This window comes from Globicephala melas, chromosome 1, assembly GCF_963455315.2.
Source record: "Globicephala melas chromosome 1, mGloMel1.2, whole genome shotgun sequence".
NCBI lineage: Eukaryota > Metazoa > Chordata > Mammalia > Artiodactyla > Delphinidae > Globicephala > Globicephala melas.
The window spans coordinates 50,450,333-50,467,316 of record NC_083314.1 but is presented as its reverse complement, the minus strand read 5'-3'; the positions used below and the strand labels follow the sequence as shown (position 1 = coordinate 50,467,316).

The window sequence follows — 16,984 nt, the reverse complement described above, 5'->3', positions numbered from 1 at the left end:
GTGCCAAACAAAGATCAGTGGCATCTTAGATAAGGTAATTTCTTTTAGGAAAAAAGTGCAAGGTTTAAAAGATTTTATTTTAATGTTATAATACCATATCACAACAGGAGGATTGTTTCAAGAACAGGAGGAATATATTTTCTTAATTAATGTAGTTTTTTTTTCTGATTATAGGAGTAATATAGGCTCATTGCAGAAAATTTATGAGACCAAGTATAAAAAGGAAACACTCACCACCCATATGCCCACCACTTGGAGATAATATTTTGGTTTATTTTCTCCCGTAATTTGTTTTCCTTCTTATATCGTATGCACAGATCCAAGTAGACACATGCAGGCATGTGTGTCAGATACATTAGCAAAATCAGCATCCATTTATATATTCAGTTGTATATTTTTCTTAACATCATTTTGTGGCTTTTTTGTGTTAAAATATTCTTTGAAAATGTGATTTTTAAAAAATTATTTCATGATAGTCATTTGTACAGATGTATCATATGGTAACTACTGGGAATGTAATATTTTTACTCCTTTCTGGTTTTCTAGCATTTAATAATGGCTAATGAAGTGAAGGAGGTAGGCAGTGATGATGAGAAACTGTAATATATACCATTTGGATAGTTAAGATGCAGGAGCTACCTAAGTAGATTAAGGTAAATAAATGTGTTTCAGCTCAGTTTAGACTGATAACAATATGATATCAAGAATACTGTAGTCTAACTTAAATTGGGAAATAGCCCAGGATGAATTTTATTTTAAATAAAAAGGGATTAAAATTCAGAGCTCTAATTTGATTAGTTCCTGGTTTATCTTGAACCTTTGGCTTCTTGTATTAAGGATTATGTAACAGTTATACTCAAGACTTTTTTTGACTATGTAGGAGGAATTTATTACAGTGCACTGTTTAGGACTTTAAACCTCTTCTACATTGATGCCTGCAAGTGAAATGTTTGTAATAGAACTAAGCCAAACAACACCTTTTTACTAGATTACCTACCATTTTCAGGCTACATGTATGTACATCATTGACTTTTTAGGTTTTACTTTTTTGGCTTATGGTGCTAATCATATAGAAACTATTTTATATAAAGTACAGTGGAAAGCAATATAATGTAATGCGAACTCTGAGGTCAGATAGACTGGAGTTCTGATCCTAGTTCTATAGCCTACAAGTGGTGACCTTGGGTAAGTCACATCACTTGACTTGTTCACGCTTAGATCTCTCATATGTAAAATAGGAATTCTATTGCCTACTTGAAAGACTGTTTTAAGACTAGAAATAATATTTAAAAGGCCCTAAGAGAGTATCTAGCATAAAGCAGTCATTCAATTATTAACAGCCATTATCAACAATAAGAACAGTAGTGATTTTTAGTCCCTTTCCCTTTATATTTTCCACAGAGAAATCAGGGCTATGTAGTTTTGTTTTGTTTTAGATATCTACTTTCTGCTCTATAATAGATACTGAATAAAGCAAGCAGTGGTATGAGTAGGGGTTTCGGGGGCAGGAGTTGATATCAAAAGCTGTCTGGAAATATATTTAACACCTACAGTCTTGGCAGTTGTTTTGCTGAGAGGTGACTGTAGAGTGGTTAACAAATAGACATGGTTTTAAAGTCAGGTGGGGGAGATAGACATTAAGACACCAAAAAATAGAAATATAAAGCATTTTAGATTGTATTAAGTACAATGATGGAAAAGAATAAGATGCCGTATACGTTAGAGTGAATTGTTAGGGGAGCCCTCTCTTGGGGATTCAATTTAAACACTGTATTACCTGTTCTGTTGTGTTACTTGCTTTGCCCGAAAAGGTCAGGTTTCTGGTTCCATGCCACTGTGAGGTTAAAAGATTCTCTGTGCAAAGCCAGACGGTAAATCAGAGAAACAAGTAATTCATGAACTAGTGATATGACCTTGTGGAGTCAGAGTATAATATATATATATTTTTAAAATTTATTTTATTTATTTATTTTTGGCTGCGTTGGGTCTTCGTTGCTGCACGTGGGCTTTCTCAAGTTGCGGCAAGCGGGGGCTACTCTTCGTTGCAGTGCTCGGGCTTCTCATTGCGGTGGCTTCTCTTGTTGTGGAGCACAGGCTCTAGGCACGCGGGCTTCAGTAGTTGTGGCTCGAGGGCTCAGTAGTTGTGGCTTACGGGCTTAGTTGCTCCGCGGCATGTGGGATCTTCCCAGACCAGGGCTCAAACCCGTGTCGCCCTGCATTGGCAGGCAGATTCTTTTTTTTTTTTTTTTGCGGTACGTGGGCCTCTCACTGTTGTGGCCTCTCCCATTGCGGAGCACAGGCTCTGGACGCACAGGCTCAGCAGCCATGGCTCACGGGCCCAGCCGCTCCGTGGCATGTGGGATCTTACCAGACCGGGGCACGAACCCGTGTCCCCTGCATTGGCAGGTGGACTCTCAACCACTGCACCACCAGGGAAGCCCCGGCAGGCGGATCCTTAACCACTGTGCCACAAGGGAAGCCCAGAGTATAATATTTTGTTTTTAAATTTTTTTTTACTTACTAGATCACCAGTTTATTATAAAAGGATATAATAGCTCAGGAACAGCCAGGTGGAATAGATGCACAGGGCAAGTATGGGGAAAGGGTGCGGAGGTTCCATGCTCTCTGAGTGAGCCATTCTCCCTGCGTCACCATGGGTTCACCAACCCGGAAGTTCCAGAGTATAATATTTTATACTCTACTCAGAGTATACATGTTTATTTTGTGTTTCTTTCTCTCAGCCTACTTTATAATTTTTTCATGCCTCTGTAAGGGTTACTTTATCCATAAACGACCCTGCTCTTTTCACATTTTAAGACTCAGTCCAAAGCAACCTCTGTTTGGAAGGCTTTTTAGAAGTGTTCTCTTTCTGAAGTGCAAATCTGAATATGTTTATAAACCTTGTGCTTAAAACATTATTGGTTTTCAGTTGCCCTTAGGATAAAATGAAAAATTCTTAAAATGGGGGAATTCCCTGGCGGTCCAGTGGTTAGGACTCCTCCTTGCTTTCACTGCCGAGGGCCCAGGTTCAATCCCCGGTTGGGGGAACTTCCCTGGTGGTCAGATGGGTAAGACTCCATGCTCCCAATGCAGGGGTCCCGGGTTCAATCCCTGGTCGGGGAACTAGATCCCACATGCATGCCATAGCTAAGGAGTCCGCATGCTGCAATTGAAGATCCCGTGTGCCGCAACTAAGGCATGGTGTGGCCTAAATCAATCAATCAATTAATCAATCAATCCCCGATTGGGGAACTAAGATCCCACAAGCCGAGTGACATGGCAAAAAAAAACAAAAAAAAAAAACCTTAAAAGACCTGCATGAACTGTAGACCCTGTTTGCTTCTCCAGCCTCGTCTCTGATCACTCGTGGTGCCTTCACTGCGTTCCACCCGTAGAATCTTTGCTTCTTGGTGGTTGTTCCCCATTCTTAGAATCTTAGAGGTTGTCTCCTTTAGCTGCTTGTTTTAAAAATGAGGTTCTTTGATAGATTATCTAAGCACCTTGCTTTTCTAGTTTCTAGTTAACCGCCTGCCTCCTTCCTTCTGTTGTCCTTCTGTCTATCTGTTGTGCTGGGACAATCATATAGTCCATGGGCTGGATGAAATTAATGTTAATAGAGATGAGATTGAGAAGATAAGTAAATTAGAAAGCCTATAAGCTTGTCTCCTTTTCAGGTTACTGATAGAAATTTTTAGACAGATTTATTGTCACGTTTTGAAGTTCTAATTAACACGAGTTTCATGCAATAGAAGAACTCATTAGAAGGCAGAAGTGGAGCACTTCTTGTACTGTGTTTCCCTCTTACAAAGGGAATGACAGTAATAAGCAGTCACTCTTTATTTCTATCAGTACTTGGATACATGAAAGGAGGAGGCTAAGGAAACTGAATAGTGTCCACAATAGAGTTCTTCCTTGCGTCCCAGTGGCAGCAGCTTCAATCAACTTTAATTCCTAATAGAGAAAGAAGACAAAGGCATCGTTGATGAAAAAAATTAGTAAGTCCTTCTAAGAAAGAAGTGGAAAATTTTATTTGCACCAAATTGAGGATTATAACCTGGGAACAGCCTCTCAGAAAGCTCCAAGAACTGTCTGCCTGTGAGAGGTCATAGACAGTTATATTAAGTTTTTGAGATAGAGGGCTGTACTTTAAATGACAGATTATTGACAGTTTACGCAATCCAGATCTAGAGGTAAAAAGCAGGTAGTAGGTCATGGTCTTTGGGGCCCCTTACAAGATTAAGAAGGAAGGTTATCTCCTAAGGAGTTGTGACCCTTGATGAGATTAAGAAGGAATGTTATCTCCTAAGGAGGTCTGGTTAATGCACATGCACAATACACAGTAAAGGGGAGGGAGGAGGTCCAAACAGGCAAAGAAAAATATTATGTTTAAATCTTTCTCGTCTTGCCATAAAATGTGAATTTTATATCATCAGCATTAAGAAGTGCCTTCATGCTGTTGCCGTCAAACCCAAGTTTGTGTGCCTGGTGCAGTGTGAAACCAAACAACCAAAACATCAGAGTTTGGAGCAGAGAAAAGTTTATTGCAAGGACCAAGCAAGTGTTACGCGAAAAACTGGGTTCACTGCTTGGTGGGTGTCAAGCCAAAAGACACAACCAAGGCAGAGAGCGGGAGAAGGATTTATTCCTTTGAGAACACTGGGGATCTTTCCCAAAGCAATGTCTCCCCAACAGCAAAATTGGGGAAGCTTTAAGGTAAGGGTACATGCATATTCATGAAGGGGCTTGAGCTGAGAAGCATAGAATTGGGCCAAAGGTCCACAGAGTCTAAGCTTTAGTTGAAGTCATGAGGGTCAACGTCATTATTCCATCCTCCACCCGAGTGAGGGCCTTAGTTCTGCTGAACTCAAAGATATTATGTATATCCCTTGAGGAGGAACTAGGACTATTGTTTCTTGACTCCTTTTCCTTTGTTCTGCATTCCCTTACTTCCCTTAAGATCATGAATTATAAGATCTGTTCAAGGGCAAGCATTGTGACCAGGCTTAGATCACAATATTACTCAGGCCAAAAATGCCTTCTCATATGTCAAGAAAACCATGCCTAGTTTTCTTTCTCCGAGGACCCCCTACCCTATCTGCTTACACAAGGAGAATGGGTGGCTCATGCTCAGAAGACATGAACTCCGGGTGGTTTTCAGGGAAGAGTTTTGAAAGGCAACATTTGGGGTGGCGGCTGTAGGATGTATGACTTTCTTCTGATTGGTTGGTGGTGAGGTAACAGGGTGCTGTTCCAGGAATCTCAAATCACCCTTCTGGTTGAGACCAGTCTGGGGTCTGAGCCTGCAGTTACCATCTTCCACCTGGAATTGTTCCTTTAGAACAATTCGAAGATATGTATCAGATTGTCATGTGTATCCCTTGAGGAGGATCTAGGACTCTGTTTTATTGTTGAACCATCTTTCTTGACTGCTTTTCCTTTGTTTCTGCATTCCCTAATTAGTAACTCTATGAATCTGCCCTTTAGAACTCTGGGAAGGTCTAGGAGGCTCAAGCTTTTTTCCTACAAACAAGAAACAGGAAACACGAAGGCTTTTATACCTGGGAGGGCCCGGCAGGTTCCTGCTCAGTTTCACTGTCCACTGAAAGAACAACTCAAAAGGGAAAAGTTGTGAGTTAAGTTTTATTCAGGAACCTTATTCAGGGACCTCATAGCCCAAGAAATAGCCTCTTAGTGGCTCTGAGGAGACTGTTTAAAAGAGGCAGGAGAGGAGCCAGGATATATATGAGATTTTTGCCTGGGAAAAACACGTAGTCAAGCATAGAAGGATTACTGCTAATCACAAAGAATAGACATCTCAAATTAATGATTTTAGTGCTTTTCTATGTACAGGAAGATGCAAGAATCTGGGGCCATTTGAAAATTTTCCTTAGTGTGCAATTTACTGTCTAGGGGTCAGTATATCCAAAGCACAGAATGCTTCCTTGTTTTCTCCATCCTGAATTCCCCTCAAGGGTGGGTGACTGCAGTAGCAGTGGCTTGATCCTTGTAGAACTGGAATGGTGGGCAACATTCTTTGCTTACAGTAGGAGTTTTGGAATATGGGGAGAAAAAGAAGGGGAAAAGAGAATGGTTCAATTGATGAGGAGGGTGAGGATAAGGAGGTTGCTGTAGGCTTTGGAAATTGCAAGTGTTGGGGCATGTATGGCAGCGGCTCATCTGTGGGCGAGTAGTGAGTAAGGCACAAGAACTTGTGCCGTGAGAAGTTGAGTATTTTTAATTTGAGTTGGGTAGATAAATATCAGCTTTTACTGATTTTTTTATAACAATCATTATGGCTTGTTTTTTTCCCCCATGCTTCTGGTCTACTTGACCCGATACTTAATTGGGAAGGGTGCTAGATCCAGAGTATGAGGAATCCTAGTTAAAAGATTCCAGGCTCCTTCTTTAGTGTTGAATAAAATTTCAGTGGACTAATGTGAATAGGGGGTAAAGTGTTAAGACCTTACATGGTTTAGCCCCTCTCCTGCCACCCTCCCCTATCTTTTCTGACCTCAACTCTTACCACTCTTTTGCTTCAACTATAATGTCCTATTTCCTTGCTATTACTCAAACACGTCAAGGGTGTTCCTGCCTCAGGACTTTTTACCCTTATGCTTCTTCTGGTACTTTTCCCACAGTTATCGACTAACTTGCCCTCTTACTTTCTTCACATTTTATCAAATGTCATCTTATTTTTGAGGCTTTCTCTGACCTCTCTATGAAAAATAGCACCCTCTTTCCCCCAGACCCTTCTCTTTATTTCTTTCCCTAACACCATCTGGCATACTGTATGTCCTGTTTACCCCGACTGGAATTTTAAGTTCCATGAGGACAGGCACTAGGTTTTGTTCATTGTTGTATTTCCAGTGCCTGCAGCAGTGCCCTGAACTACACCTAGCACTTAGTGGAATGAACAAATTCTTTCCCTTCTTCTCTTTTAGTATATTTCTACGCGAGACAGCATTTTTGTACCTGAAAAAAACCTTCATTTATTAAGCAGTCCAGTGCTAGAGCTTAATGAGAAAATAACCACCACCACCACCACCACCTCCCGCTCCTTTTTTTTCAAGTGCCACTTTTTTGGGTGTTTGTTTTGTTTTTGGTTAGGGAAGCATTGTAACAGGGAAGAGCCAATTTTGACTCCACATTGGATCTGTTTCTTTTACTTTAACTTTTGCTTTTCGTTGCTTTTGTTATTATACATAATGGACTGACTCAGGGAACCCTGCCCCTCTGCCTGAATGTTAAACTAAAGTTCCTCTGTTCAGTTCATAGGGAGACAATCTGACCCTGCCCACCTGTGAATGGCTACAGAAAAGAAGAAATTAACACATATTTTGCAAGATGAATGGCCTTTTTACTTTACTTCCTCACCTCCTCCCCATCTCTTCTATAAAAGAAACTGGCATCCAGACCCCGATAAGATGGTTCTTTGGAGACCCCAGTCCTCCATCTTCTCGGTCTGCCGGCTTTCCGAATAAAGTCATATTCTTTGCCTCAACACCTCATCCCCCGATTTATTGGCCTGTTGTGCGGCGAGCAGAGCGAGCTTGGACTCGGTAACAGCATCATGCCTATCGAAAAATTTCAGAATGAAGGTGGGCAGGGTCAGAATGTCTCTCTGTGAGCTGAACAAAGGCCTTTTAGTTTAACAGACAGAGGGACAGGGTTCCCTGTGGCAGGCCATTATGTATGCTTACAGCTATAGACAGTGATTATAATAACAGAAGCAACGAAACGCAAAGGTTAAAGTAAAAGAAACAGATCCAACTTGGAGTCAGAATTGGCTCTTCCTTGTTACAGTTTGGAGGTAGAAGTTTTTATAAGCAAAATTTGGGGTGAGGGCTGTAGGGTGTATTGGCTTCCTTCTGATTGGTTGGTGGTGAGGTAACAGGGCAGTGCTCCAGGAATCTTGCACTCAGCCTAAGGTTGCCATCCTCCATCTGGGTGGGGGCCTTTGTTCTGCAGAAGAGTTCAAAGATATAGTATATTCCTTGAGGAGGAGCCAGGACCCTGTCCCAAGGCTGTTCCTTGACTGCTCAGCCCTTGTTTCTGCATCCCCTCCCTTCCCTGATAAGCAGCTGTTTGAACCTTCCATTTGGAACTCAGGGAAGGTCAAGGAGGCTGAATGAAGCCTATTTCCTACAAACAAGAAATGGGGAACACAGAAAGCCTTTTGCGCCCAGTTCTCACTGCCCGGGACCCTAAAAACATTTGGGAACTCTGGAAGGAAGTAGTTTGAAAAGCCTTCATATAGTTCCATTAGATACATTAATATTTTCAGGCTTTACTTTTAAAAGACTTGGCCAAGCTCTTGTTAAAACGGTCCAGAAAAACAAAAACAAAAACAGAATCCAGAAAAAAGGCTACTTCAGATATTTTAGGTTCAACCTAAATAATATAGTTAGAGGAGAGAGCATTTTTTTTTCTTGAAAAATTAGTAAGTAACACTTTGTTTTCCTTTGTGTAGATGAGTCCTGCCAATTTTTTTTTTTTTTTTTTTTGCGGTACGCGGGCCTCTCACTGTTGTGGCCTCTCCCGTTGCGGAGCGGCCTTGGCTCATGGGCCCAGCCGCTCCGCGGCATGTGGGATCTTCCCGGACCTGGGCACGAACCCGTGTTCCCTGCATCAGCAGGAGGACTCTCAACCACTGCGCCACCAGGGAAGCCCCTGCCAATTTTAAAATACCACAATTTACAATTTGAGCATCCACAGTAGGTGGCCCATTATAATTCGAAGAAAATTTTTTTTTTGCCTCATACTTTTCAAAAACTAAGTTTTAAAGTGTTAAAATGTATAATCTGTGTTATAAAAGTGTGTGTTATAGTTAGATAAATATGTAGCTGTGGAGGTAAGAGTATACATTATTGTATAAATGTTGGTATCACAGAGAAATGGCATGACTTAAAATATTCAATATAAACACTGGACACTTGGCACTGAAGGGGTTGCTTGAGAAGAAAGGGGACTTAAGATTATATAATGGTGACATAATATTGATTTTTGTTTTCCATATAGAAATTGGAAGAGAGAAAAATACTGTCATTTTTAGCATTTCTGTTATTTTGTTTTTGTATATCATTCGTAGGAGTTCATTTAGTAGGTGATTACTTTGATTTATGCCTAAAAGGGTATACATGCCTTTTTAAAATTTTTATTTTATTTATTTTAATTTTTGTGGCTGCGTTGGGTCTTCGTTGCTGCGTGTGGGCTTTCTCTAGTTGTGGCAAGTAGGGGCTACTCTTCGTTGCGGTGCGTGGGCTTCTCATTATAGTGGCTTCTCTTGTTGCGGAGCATGGGCTTCAGGTGCATGGGCTTCAGTAGTTGTGGCTCGTGCAGGCTAGAGTGCAGGCTAGAGTGCAGGCTCAGCAGCTGTGGCACACAGGCTTAGTTGCTCCGTGGCACGTGGGATCTTCCCGGACCGGGGTTGAATCCGTGTCCCCTGTATTGGCAGGCAGATTGTTAACCACTGTGCCACCAGGGAAGTCCAAAGGGTATACATTCTTAAAAGGACAAATCATCATGTTGCTTTTTCAGTAGCAGTTTCTGAAACTACAGGTCAGCTGTAGAAATCACTTTTCTGTTTTTATTCCTGTGAATTCACTTATCATGGATTCCTTTTGATCCAGCTCTATTTAGGAGAACCCTTTAAAAAATGTCAACAACTCATAAGCTAGTTAGCTCCTAATGCTTTCCTTTATTTGTCTTAAAATTCTAGGAATTGAAGCCCTTTTTTATGAAGGAAGTTGGCAGTCACTTTGATGATTTTGTGACCAATCTCATTGAAAAATCCGCATCATTAGACAATGGTGGTTGTACCCTCACATCCTTTTCTGTTCTTGAAGGAGAGAACAGCCACAGAGCTAAGTAAGTATGAGTAATAGTTTCTTTTAATGCACAAGTCTACTCTAGCACAGCTCAGTGGTCTCAATGTGGATTGCACTAAAAAAGCCTGGATTCACACCGCACTACCTTTTATTAGCCATGTATTGCTGTTTTAAACAGTTGAAGGCTGGGTTTCTTCATCTTAATACGTGGATTATAACAAACATGCATACCTCATTTAAGACCATGCTGACTTATAAAATAACATAGCTAACGCTTGTTGAATGCTTTACATTTAAACCAAACAATGACCCTGTGAGGCACATAATATAACTGCATATTACAGGTTAGGAAACTGAAGCACAAAGCAGTTAAATGTTTTCCAAGATTACACAGTGGGGATTTGAACCCAGTGTCTGTGCTCTTCACTATGTCTCATACTGCCTCTCTATTGTACCCTATACAGTACTTGTAATAAAGTACAGAGCAATTAGTATACGTTATTTTAATTGGTCAGTCATCCAGAGCAGTAGAGGGAAGGCTATCAAAGGCCAGTGTGTGCTAATTTGCCATTTTGTACTTTCCTTGGTTTTATGCCTCTTTGGTCTCTGTCCTGTTCTGGAGAACTGTTTTGACCAGAATAGCTAACCATAGCAGAAGTGCTAATGGTACTGCAAGAAGCCCTAAAGAAGGTGATAATGTTAGATGTTAAAATGTGAGGTTTTAGTAACTGGAGGTAACCTTTTAGATCAGGAGGCTGTTAGGGATTGTTGGAAGACCTTAGGGGAGGGTATCATAAACATCAGTGCAGTTTTGGAGGACAGACCAAAATAGTATGTGAACTGAGGAAAGTATGGCTGGAGGCTTGTCCTTAGGGGTGTTTAGGAGAAGGAAGAGTGGTTGTCAGCCTGTGATGCCAGGAATGCATCTCCATAGGGGCTGGGCTGTGGGGTCTTTTGAGTGCTGCTCTAGTTAGGTTTGTCTAACATCTCTTCCTTCCTAATCAGATATGTCTGCACCTACCTCACAGCATTGTTCAGAAGAAGCAAATGACAAAACATGCATAAAACCCTAACACAGTACCTGGGTCATAGTGAGAAGGCAGTTAATATTTTAAGCTGTAGTTGGTAATATTGCTTTTCTTATCCATAGGTTTAAATTTCTTGTAATACTTGAAGTACTCATATTTTAATTTTTTGCTCTTCCCAGAGATCTGAGAGCACCTCCAGAACATGGAAAGATTTTTGTTATAAGGCGATCTCTCTTAGAGTGAGTATTTTTAGCTGCTTTTTTTAATTATTTGCATTTAAAAAAATCAAACTATTCTGATGGTTAGAATCACTGAGTACTCTATGAATGTTTAATAGGTTTGTTCTGTATTCATGTAATACATTGGTTTTGATACTTCTTCTTGTACATTTGCCATCTCTTGGTCCTCCTTTCTGAACTTTTGGTTCTGTATCTAGTTTCAAAGGAGGAGTTGGAGGTAAGAATGGTTATTGGTCCTCTGATAAATTCCTTGAAGTTGTGCTGCTAGAACAGAAATTTTCTAATTAGGTAAACCACTTCAAGAGAGTTTCGGTGGTGCTGTCTTCTTGATACATAAATTTTTTTCATCTCTTCTTTGGCTAGCCAACTTTTGAGACTTGATAGTTTTCTCAGATTTACTTATTTTAGAACCCCGATTGTGTAGATTTCATGGGGGAAAAAATAGGAAGTGTAAATTAATTGTGGCAACTTCATTTGTGAATTGAAAATTAAAGGTGCATTTTGAGTAGGTAATGAATGTGTCTTTTGAAATGTTGTCTGAGTTGATTATTTATCATTGATTTCTTCATTAGAATACTGATATTCATGAGTAATGTTCTGTGATTACTGTTTGAGATGTTTTTGGAGTGTGGATTAAGCATCTTCTGAACTGCTTTGAAGTAAAGTCTTTAATATATGGTGTTTTAAAATTAAATATCGATTAATTTTATTGGAACTACATTTACAGTGAGCTGTTTGAGGTGGACCACATCAGAACGATATATCACATGTTCATTGCCCTCCTCATTCTCTTCATTCTCAGCACACTTGTAGTAGATTACATTGATGAAGGAAGGTAAGACAGTATATCTGTTTGCTTAGTTGATGCATGGGGTGTTGGGAGTTTTCACTATATTTAAATTTTGAAAAAAGATGATTTGGTTAAATTGCTTCAGAAAATCCCAAAGCAGTTGATTTGAGGGTGAGAGTTCTCCCTCCTGAAAAGTACAACTATAAAGAATATTAGAAGTTTTATGACTTTTATTTATTTATTTATTTATTTATTTATTTATTTATTTATTTATTTTTGTGGTACGCGGGCCTCTCACTGTTGTGGCCTCTCCCGTTGTGGAGGCGGGACGCGCAGGCTCTGGACGCGCAGGCTCAGCGGCCATGGCTCACGGTCCCAGCCGCTCCGCGGCATGTGGGATCTTCCCGGACCGAGGCACGAACCCATGTCCCCTGCATCGGCAGGCGGACTCTCAACCACTGCGCCACCAGGGAAGCCCTGACTTTTATTTTTAAAATGGTCTATTTTAATAGACCATCTTAGTAGTTTCTAGGTAGTTTTCCTAAATGAGAGAATATTGTATATACGACTTACCAATTTTTCTGCTATGGTATGCATTTTAGGTTGTTTCTAAAAATAGGTAGTTATTGGAATTTAACGTTTGAAAAACGTGATTATTTTAATATAAAAATCAAATTATAACTAAAAATGACAGTGTGATAATCATACATTGAATTATGTGCTTTATTAGTAAATTAAAATTTGAGATAAACATAATAGTATATTGGATTTTCGAATTGTACTATTTCATTCTGCAAAATCATCTTTTGTACGTAAATTATTGCTATTTAAATATTTTAAGTATTTACTTTGCCATAGCGTATTTTAGAGTTTAAAATGTATTAATGTGAGAATCTAATCTTTGAGAAATTCAGAGTCTTGTTACCTTAGGTTAGTAGTTTAGGTATCTTATGTTCAAAGACCATATTATCCTAGAGCTTTTAGAAAATAGATAAATAAGTTGTGAAGCTGAGGCTTAGGAGCACATGTGTTACATCCATGACTTCTGTGTATTAGCGTTGTTGTGTCTCCTAAAGTTGAAAGTTTTGGGTCTGAAAGTTTTTAATTTTATAAATCAGTGCTTATTAAAAATCCACTTATGTGTTCTTTCTCTGTGCTTTTTTCCCCCAGGCTAGTGCTTGAGTTCAATCTCATGTCTTACGCTTTTGGCAAACTTACTGTTGCTATGTGGACGTGGTGCACCATGTTCTTATGTACACTTACAGTTCCCTATTTCCTGTTTCAACGCTGGGCCAGAGGCTATCACAGGAGTTCTCATCCAGTAGTCCATTCTGTCTTGCATTGCTTCCTTTTTGTGGTCTTCCAGATTGGAGTTCTAGGTTTGGGACCACTTTATGTTGTATTAGTGTATACACTACCACCAGCTTCCCGATTCATTGTTATACTCGAACAGGTAAGGTTTTGAGTGTTGCTCAGTACAATGCTATGCTTAGTTAATAATAATAATAATTGTTATTTTTTGTTGTATTAGTTGGATAAATTTTCATATCTGGTTCTTTGTGCTATTATCTATAAAATTAAAATGTTAAACTACATCATCTTGTCTTTTTTTTTTTTTTTTTTTTTTGCGGTATGCGGGCCTCTCACTGTTGTGGCCTCTCCTGTTGCGGAGCACAGGCTCCGGACGTGCAGGCTCAGCGGCCATGGCTCACGGGCCTAGCCGTTCCGCGGCATGTGGGATCCTCCCGGACCGGGGCACAAACCTGTGTCCCCTGCATCGGCAGGCAGACTCTCAACCACTGCGCCACTAGGGAAGCTCCATCACCTTGTCTTTTAAAATTCGTTCTACCTTCAGTGTTCTCTGATTCTTGATAATTGAAATAAATTACACTGAACTGTTCTGGATGAATTCAAATTTTGTTCTTGAACACTTTTTGTAGAAGCCATCTAAAGTATAAAATATTTTTGTAATTAAAAACTCTACTTTTGAAGTGTCAGATTCATTGTTTTGTCATATAGCCATCTAAAAGATTTATTTTGTTTGTACGCCCTTCAGAATTTTCTGACTTTTATTGGCTATCTGTAATGCTCGGTTTGGCTGTCTGTAATGCTCTTTTTGACTGATGGAAAGGACCCTTTCAGGAGACTTTCTTTGAACAGGCTTTTAATTTCTTAATTTGTAATATACCTGTAACAGATGGTGCTGTTAGTTGCAAAATAATTTGAGTAATAACATGTCTCTCTTTAGAGTTTGTTTTTCATTTGTTTTAGTCCATAAAAGTGAGTTTGAGTTGGTATATACAAAATTAAGTTCTTTGTTTATAATCTAGTGCTGTTCCATGGTTGCTTATAAGAGACAAGACAGTGAAAGAAAATTCATCTTTTTCCCCCCCTGCTTTGTAGATTCGTTTGGTAATGAAGGCCCACTCATTTGTCAGAGAGAATGTGCCTCGGGTACTCAATTCAGCCAAGGAGAAATCAAGTATGTAATTCCATAAGTCAAAGGATTATTCACAGGGTATTTCAACCTTTGGTGTTTACTGGGATGGCATATTACATTCTGTAGACATTTATGTTTGATTTTAAATACAAGGATCCAAAAAAAAAAGAAACCTGTTGGGAGGGGAGGAAAAAAATGTATATATGATCTGAAAGACCTCCTCACTGTTTCCTGATTGTTCCTGTTTTACCTTTGGTTCCCCAAATTTAAAACATTGATCATTAGACTCTTGCAACTTCTGCGTTATTTGTATAGAATGTTAATAGAGCCATTACACCCCGTGTGCTTACTTTTCTTGAATTGCTACTTCAAACTCTAGAAGTCATGTCTAAGTCACAGGAGTAACTTAGTTTAGAGGGATTGGTAATATTCAATTAATTGAGGAATAAGAAGTCATCATTTTGGGAGAGCAGGAAGAAACAACATGAGCTAAGGAGAGGTAGCTTTTTGTCTTCCCTATTCTGTGCTTATTTTCCTCTTTCAGTTTTGCTGAAAGAAATTGAAGAGCCTCCAGTCTAAGCATAGTTTTCCTTTTCCAGGCACTGTTCCAGTACCCACAGTCAACCAGTACTTGTACTTCTTATTTGCTCCTACCCTCATCTACCGTGACAACTATCCCAGGTAATGGCATTATGAAGCAGAAATGGGGTAGCACCAGGAGTGTGCCAGGAAGGAGGTGGGGTAGGTAGACCAGTTCATGTAGGGCTACAGAGCAGTTGAAATGGGTTTTAATTTTCTTGCTGGCATGGGAAACCCCAAATCGTGATTCTAGCAATCTGATTTTATTTCAGTCATTCTTGACAGAATTGTACAAGTATTTCCTATGTCAAAAATGATGTTCTGGGGGCTTCCCTGGTGGCGCAGTGGTTGAGAGTCCACCTGCTGATGCAGGGGACATGGGTTCGTGCCCCGGTCTGGAAAGATCCCACATGCCGCGGAGCGGCTAGGCCCGTGAGCCATGGCCGCTGAGCCTGCGCGTCCGGAGCCTGTGCTCCCCAACGGGAGAGGCCACAGCAGTGAGAGGCCCGCGTACCGCAAAAAAAATAACAGAAAAAAAAAAAAAAAGATATTTTGTGTGGGAAGATACTGTGAGGACCTTTTTAAAAGTTCATTTATTTACTTTATTTAGAAAGTAATTTTGTTTCTTCCATTTTAGGACTCCCACTGTAAGATGGGGTTATGTGGCTATGCAGTTTGCACAGGTAAATTTTTTTTTGTGCCTAAGGTTTGTTGACTGGTGGGAGATGGGGATTTGAATATAATAATAATTTAATATATTTAAAGTGTTGTTTAATTCATGTCTCCTGGGAGCTCTAGAACTCTTTTTTTAAAAAATTTATTTATTATTTATTTTTGGCTGTGTTGGGTCTTCGTTTCTGTGCGAGGGCTTTCTCTAGTTGCGGCGAGCGGGGGCCGCTTTTTCATTGCGATGTGCGGGCGTCTCACTATCGCAGCCTCTCTTGTTGCGGAGCACAGGCTCCAGACGGGCAGGCTCAGTAGTTGTGGCTCATGGGCCTAGTTGCTACTAGGGATGTAGTGGGATCGCAGCATGTGGGATCTTCCCAGACCAGGACTCGAACCTGTGTCCCCTGCATTGGCAGGCAGATCCTCAACCACTGCACCACCAGGGAAGCCCTAGAACTCTTACTGAAGTCTTTAAACTATTCCCAGTTCAGTAAATGGTGTTTGCTTTGCCAATACGTCAAAACTAATTTTCTACAATTAAAAAAAAAATTTTTTTAAGTAAAATAATTCCATCTGGTTACTTCAGTATGCATCTACATTAAATTCCCCCTCCCGTTCTGTTTTTTATTTTATTTTTGGATGTATATCTGTGTGGATGTGGTATGACACTCCCTCAACCCCTTATCAGAATCATAAATCCTAGAAGATCCCATTTTAAAATCTTGTGTCAATCAAATACCCATTTATGAAATAGGTTCTTTTGTTATGAGTTTCATGTAGCAGGAAAAAGAGATTCCAGAGTCTGATCTTTTAAAAATGCCATCTGGTAAAGGGTTGGGAATAGGTGTGGTAGAAATTAGGCTTGAGTACTCTCTCTGAAGGATTACAGTTCGGCAATCTTATATACTAGTGTTAAATGGAATATATGTGTAAACGTTAGTTTACAGGTCACATATATATGTTCTTTTGAAGGAAAAAAATCACTTTTTATCGTTCCTGATCAAGCTATCTTTATTATAATTATCTTTGTTGTGTTCCAGGTTTTTGGTTGCTTTTTTTATGTGTACTACGTCTTTGAAAGGCTCTGCACCCCCTTGTTTCGGAATATCAAACAGGAGCCCTTCAGCGCTCGTGTTCTGGTCTTATGTATATTTAACTCCATCTTGCCAGGTAACATGGGTACTGGTTAATTTGGCTGTTCATAAAGTTGCAAGGAAAATAGAAAGCCATTGCGTGTGAGCACCTTTGATTTACCTGCTTTTCGCTATAAACTCATCTATGCATCTATACCCATCTTTAACCTCTTTCCATCCATCTGACAGGTGAAGCATCCTTCCAGTCCCTGGCCAATCTTTTCATTTGTCTTCTTTCACTCAAGTTTTGCTTTCTCTGACTGTGGATAGTCTGTATTCATG

At 39.9% G+C, this 16,984-nt stretch overlaps 1 protein-coding gene across 5 annotated transcripts in view; it reads left to right on the top strand.

Annotated features, from left to right (window-relative positions):
* The window catches only part of SOAT1 (sterol O-acyltransferase 1), a 58,777-nt gene that overhangs the window by 33,420 nt on the left and 8,373 nt on the right, over positions 1-16,984 (top strand). For all 5 annotated transcript variants that reach the window (XM_030875342.3, XM_060295812.2, XM_060295787.2 and 2 more), the window contains 8 exons: positions 9,719-9,867; positions 11,035-11,094; positions 11,822-11,929; positions 13,055-13,337; positions 14,288-14,366; positions 14,924-15,005; positions 15,541-15,586; positions 16,610-16,739. In XM_030875342.3, the coding sequence (XP_030731202.1) occupies positions 9,719-9,867; positions 11,035-11,094; positions 11,822-11,929; positions 13,055-13,337; positions 14,288-14,366; positions 14,924-15,005; positions 15,541-15,586; positions 16,610-16,739 (937 nt within the window). The remainder of the gene's footprint in view (positions 1-9,718; positions 9,868-11,034; positions 11,095-11,821; positions 11,930-13,054; positions 13,338-14,287; positions 14,367-14,923; positions 15,006-15,540; positions 15,587-16,609; positions 16,740-16,984) is intronic.